The 5718-nt window shown below is 39.0% G+C and overlaps 1 protein-coding gene across 1 annotated transcript; it reads right to left on the minus strand.

Annotated features, from left to right (window-relative positions):
* Nucleotides 1-332: 332 nt before the first annotated feature.
* Nucleotides 333-4308, minus strand: LOC132636210 (EIN3-binding F-box protein 1-like). The gene is made up of 2 exons (XM_060352939.1): nucleotides 3987-4308; nucleotides 333-3002 (listed from the first exon to the last, which is right to left on the minus strand). Exons 1-2 carry the CDS (start codon nucleotides 4009-4011, stop codon nucleotides 1033-1035), a joined length of 1995 nt encoding a protein of 664 aa, XP_060208922.1. The 5' UTR covers nucleotides 4012-4308; the 3' UTR covers nucleotides 333-1032.
* Between the last annotated feature and the right edge of the window lie 1410 nt (nucleotides 4309-5718).

Consider the following 5718-nt stretch of genomic DNA (forward strand, 5'->3'; position numbering starts at 1 on the left):
TTAACCTTATCTGACTTCTTTTTATGCTTTTATTGAGCCGAGAATCTTTCGGAAACAGCCGTCCTACCTTGGTAGGAGTAAAGTCTACGTACACTCTACCCTCCCCAGACCCCACGATGTGGAATTTCACTGGGTTGTTGTTGTATATAATTAACTCTTATATATCTTGTATTTATGAAAGTTCCCCTTCAATTAAAGCTCAATGTGCAAATTCACTGGATTCAAGACCAAAGAAACTTATCATGGAGATTATTTGGATTCCAATAATAAAAGAGAAGAGTAAGAGAGTAAAGCAAGTAGTAATCAATTTCTGGAGATCAAACACACAGATACACAACCTAACTTTTTTTTCTTTTTATTTCATAAAAAGCATAAATACAAACTAACATTTCCATAAGTAACAGGAGGTTGCATGGCAAGTTCATGAACAAGAGAGGCCTGCAAAACTAAGGCTTGGTGAAAAGAAAAAACAACCCGAGGGTTGTCATGGCAGAAAAGAAACTTACTGCCATGGCCAAAGCCCATGAAAGCGAGGCACTTAAAACCTAGAACTACCCAAAAGCAACCAGAAGTACAAGACACAATCTCAAACCCAACCATCACGAGCTGAACACGAAGGTTCAAGAACGTGTAAGACTCGGTAAAACTAGAAGTGCACACACATAAAAGACTAGGACAACTTGGAAAAGCTTCTACCGTTGCAAGATCTGGAAATCAATGCAAGGCTAGAAGCTAAAAAGTAGTGGCAAGGACTAGGACCAGACGTGAATCTCTAAATCCAAAACCCAGCATCTGTATTCTCAGGGATGTATGGCTGGAAGAACAGGAAAAAAATTCCCAAAAACAGCTTCAGCTGCAAAAAAGAGGACCAGCCACATACCCTGGAAAAAGCAGCCGAGGTACTGGACCATTAGAAGACCCAAGATCGTGGACCAAAAAACTTTATGCTAACGCTAGCAAAGAAAAGACTAGTTAAACTTCCTTTCTACACCCCATCTTCAAAGGCCATCAACTTGTAAGCTGCACTGATTCTTAAGAGAGGATATCACACCTCCAGAGTTGTTCTAAGAGCAGATCAACACTGCTGCTACTGACCCCATTGCAATGCTGGATGTTTAAGCCCACAAGTGTCTGGCCCAACTTCAGCAGGAATGGTACACTTTTGTCTGAAACAAGAGAGCAACCCGACAGTGAGAGGATATGCAAATTATGCTGCACAGCACCGGCCAAAGATACAATCCCTGAATCAGTGATTCCGCACTTTGAAACATCAAGTTCACTGAGCAACCAGCAGTTGTTGGTGACTGCTAACAAAGTTGCATCAGTAACATTTTTACAACCATCAACATTCAGAAACTCAAGACTTCCCCCATGCAACTCAATTATTGCTGAAACTGATTTGTCAGTAACATTAACACATCCGCTTAGATTCGCCTTGACCAAACCAGCTTCACAGCTCTGCACAAGAGGGAAAAGACCCTCATCAGTTACTCCAAGAAGGCCACTCAGCTCCAGATGAGTCAATTTCGTGCACAGCCTACCCACTATGGCCAGGGTAGCATTACCAACTCCAGGACAGTTGCGAATAGCCAAAGACTGCAGTGAGTTGCAAGGCAGCACCGACGGAAACCGACATGCTAAGTCTTTAACACCAAAGCAGTTCACCAGGGATAGAGCCTTCAACTTCTCACCACAGTTCAAAAGAACACCAAAAAGCCCAGCCTGGGTGATCCTGTGGCATTCTTCTAATTGGAGGTTCTCCAGTGCGCCTGAACCTTTGGCAAAAGCAACCAATCCATTATCTGACAGCACCGTACATTTTCGGAGGCAAAACAGCTTCAAGTTTGGACAACCTTTACCAAGAGCTTCAAACCCCAAATCAGTAACTCCTTGGCAAGCAGCTATTGCAAGGGACCTCAGCTTCTGCAAACCTTGGCCATTGCCCATGACCCAGAATCCTCTTTCATTTATGTTTTGAAGACCAATAAGAGCTATGTCAGTCACTGCAATGCCATAATGTCCGATAACAGCAAGGGAGATGTCACTAATGTTCAGTGCGTGAAGCTTCACCTTTTCCAAAACATGACCGGCTGATGAAAAGAGACTTGCAATTCCTCGATCGCCGATGAGTGGGCAGTTTCTGAGAGACACAAACTTCAATTTAGGGCAAAAACGACCTACAGCTTGAAGACTTTCATTCCCAATATTTGAACAAGATTCTATCGTTAGAGAGGTCAGACTAGGACAATTCTTTGCAATAGCCAACAAAGACTTATCAGTAATTGCAGGACATTGGCAAAGATCAAGCTTCTCTAACAGATGACATCCCTCAGCAATCTCAGATAAACCTTCATCACTAACAGAAGACACGTTCCACAGAGAAAGAGCCCTGAGAGAAGGGCAACCACGAGCAATAGCCTTGAGCCCGGTATCAGTCACACCACGGCTTCGGTTGCTTCCTCGAATAGCAAGCTTCCCTAACCCTCCATGGCTTGCAGTTCCAACAGCAATAGCAGCAAGTCTGACATCTGTTGCTTTCTTTCCATCAAGGCACCTGGAAAGATGACCTCCTCCTTCAATATCTTGAGCTTCAGTGTCAGCGACTTCTACAACCTCACCCTTCTTAATACAGTCCACGGGCTTAACAGGGGTGCTTTGAATAGATCTTTCCTCAGTCTCCAAAGATGGAATGGGATCTGAGATGACTGTTTCATCCCCGCGGATGCTGCTTAAAAGCATAAGCCAGCACTTGGAAACACAAGCACAGGCACTCCTCTCTTTGCCATCAGAAAGACGCCTTAACACCTCAAAAAGGCATTCATCAGGTAGGACATCGATGGAAGGCAACTTCTTCTTTTCAGTGAAAATGAAGGGGGCAGTGACGCGAGACCTCTTGCAAGTGGGAAAATAGACATCCACATGATGCCCAAGGGACAGAAATAGGCTGGATTCCTTGGGACTGGGATATACAGCAGCCCCGCCATGGTAAAAAGCATCATCACCTGAAATCCAAAAGATGGTAAGAAACATCAGCCAAAGATCAAAATAGAGATTAAACAAATCTTGCAAAAGGTCAAACCCACTTCAGATACAAGTCCGCCTAGATTCAGATTTAGAGCATATATCGCAGAAATACAAGATACTCCTTATGTCAGGTTAATCAGTTTTGAAGAGTTCTGTAAGGATAAATATTTCAGTCAACCATGAGAAAACCAATTTATCTATAACATATATCCACCAGTGAGTTTCCTGATCAATATTGACAATTTTTTTCCCAGATGAGCATATCACTAACAGCTAATTTGTAAACCTGAATATTCATCGTATGTATAGTTTCTCCTCTAGAGATTAAATTGTATCACCTCAAGATAGAACAAAGTGGAAATCACAATTAGGCTAAAATCAAGGAAAAAGCTCTACAAAACAAGTAATTCACATATAGAAACACAAGGAACCATAAGCTTTGTTTTATGCTCAAATCTTTTTGTTTACTGACAGATCTTGTTATCCCAAGTGATGTAGCAAAAAAGAACTAGATCTCTTCCATAATAGATTTGCTTAAGGATCCAAAAGTGACAAAGATCTAAAGGAATATGTAAAGGGAATCAAGAAATGACCGTAAGCAAGCAGTAAATTTGTACTACAAAATCTAAAATCCCATCAGCATCAAGAATACAGAAAAACGTATAATTAAAATCAAGAAATAAACTTTGAGCCAAGAAAACCAAAACCTTTACAAATCAACTGGTTCCAAAAAGAGAAAAAGCTTAAATTATCAAGATATGAACTTTAAGTAAAGGAAAAATGGACCTAAATATAGAAACCCCACTAGTTTCAACTAGAAAGTTACACAAATTAACAACACCACATAAACTCTAAGCAAAACGTAAAGTCTAGAACACTAGTTCCAAAAAGAGAGAGAAAACAGTGAATTAACATAAAGATTGAATTTGTAAGCAAAACCAAGAAAAGGATCAAGAACATACCACTAAAATTGAAGATTTTAGACATTGAAAAACACTAGGGAGGTAGAATCTGCACTGTTCAAGCCCAAAAAACCCTCTATAGAGAGCAAAAATTGAGAGATGAACCAAAAGAAAGACAATCAATAGAGCTTGAACAACTGATTGCATCAGAAAATAAAGGCTAGCAAGAGATCATATGAAAACCCTATTGAATAGGGCAAAAAGAAAAGAGAGAGGGGAAAAGGGGGTGGGTGGATGAAGAGGTGCAAAACTATGTGTCCAAATTGAGGTTTGTGTGGGTGTGGTATTCTCTATCTATATCTTTTCTTTTCTTGTCTTGTGTTTGTGTTGTGTGAGGTGGGGTTAAAGTTTTTTTTTTTTTTTTAAATATTATTTAGGAAAGAGAGAAGAAAAGGAATCCCATTCAGATACAATGAACCAAATCTATAGATGATCTTGACATGCTATGTTCAATGTTCCTTGCATTTATTTAATAGTAAAAAAAATATATACTTTTTATTTAACCCAAAGGCTTACCTGTCAAGGAATACACAAAATCAATAAAAGTAGGTAACCATGAAATACTTTTCTATGGTTAGACTTAACTATGGCAATAGGTTAGTTGGGTAAGAAAAGGAAACCATGCCCCAACTAGTATTTAATTTTATTTATTTGCAGCATAGTATTGCAACCAAGTATCTATTTCTAAACTTCTTTTAATTTAAAAAGAATGATGGTGTTTGAAGCAGATTGCATAAATTTTTTATAGTAATAAGTATGGATATCAATATTCAAAAGCTCCATATTACATAAAGAACATGCATAATAATTAAACCCGTCAACCGGTTCGGGTTAACCGGTTCAAATCGGTAACCGGACCGGTAAAACCGAACCGGTTAACCGATTTCGATTAACCATATATTAACTACCGGTCCGGTTTCTATTTTTTTGGAACTGGAACCGGTTAAACCGGTAAAACCGGTCGAATTAAAAAAAAATTGTAGTCGTTGGATGCTAATTTGGACCGTTGGGCAACGGTCCATTTGCAAAAATGGTTGTTGCCAAACGGTCCCAAACCCATTCCCCCCCCCCCCCCCCCAACCCCCCAAACTTTTTTTTTAACACTTTAACCTATATAAACCCCTCTCCATTTTCATTTTAATCCACACCAATTCACTCTTCTCTTTCTCTCAAATCTCAATCTCTCAATTATAGTTACTTTGCAATAATTAGCCACTTTAAATTTCTCTCAAATAAATATTATAAAGTCTTATTATAGTTTCAATTATTAATTTTGCAATTATAATATTGTTGGTGGAGTTGGTGATTTTGCAACAATCCGAAGTAGCTTTGGTGGATTTGCAATTCTAGCCGTCTTCACTTTGTTGGAAATTAGTCCGGCAATTTGGTACCTTCGTTCCAACTCTATCTTTATTTTTTGCAATTTAATTTACGCAATTTAATTTGTTGCAATTTATTTTCTTGTGATTTATTTGAGTGTGATTTAAATTAATTCTATTTAATAATGGCGAAAAGATTTAGACGTGGTGCCGGTAGTAGTAGTATTGTTAGGGGTGGGCTTAATGAGGAAACATTTGTGGAAGAAACACCTAATTTAGGTATTGATGTTGGTGGAAATAATACACTTTTGGGTCATGAGGCAATGCAACAACATTATACCGACACTTTTAATGAAATTGATGATGATGATGATGATGAAACACAAGCCCTCGAAAATCCCATAGGAGATACA

Source organism: Lycium barbarum, chromosome 4 (genome assembly GCF_019175385.1).
Source record: "Lycium barbarum isolate Lr01 chromosome 4, ASM1917538v2, whole genome shotgun sequence".
Classification (NCBI taxonomy): domain Eukaryota; kingdom Viridiplantae; phylum Streptophyta; class Magnoliopsida; order Solanales; family Solanaceae; genus Lycium; species Lycium barbarum.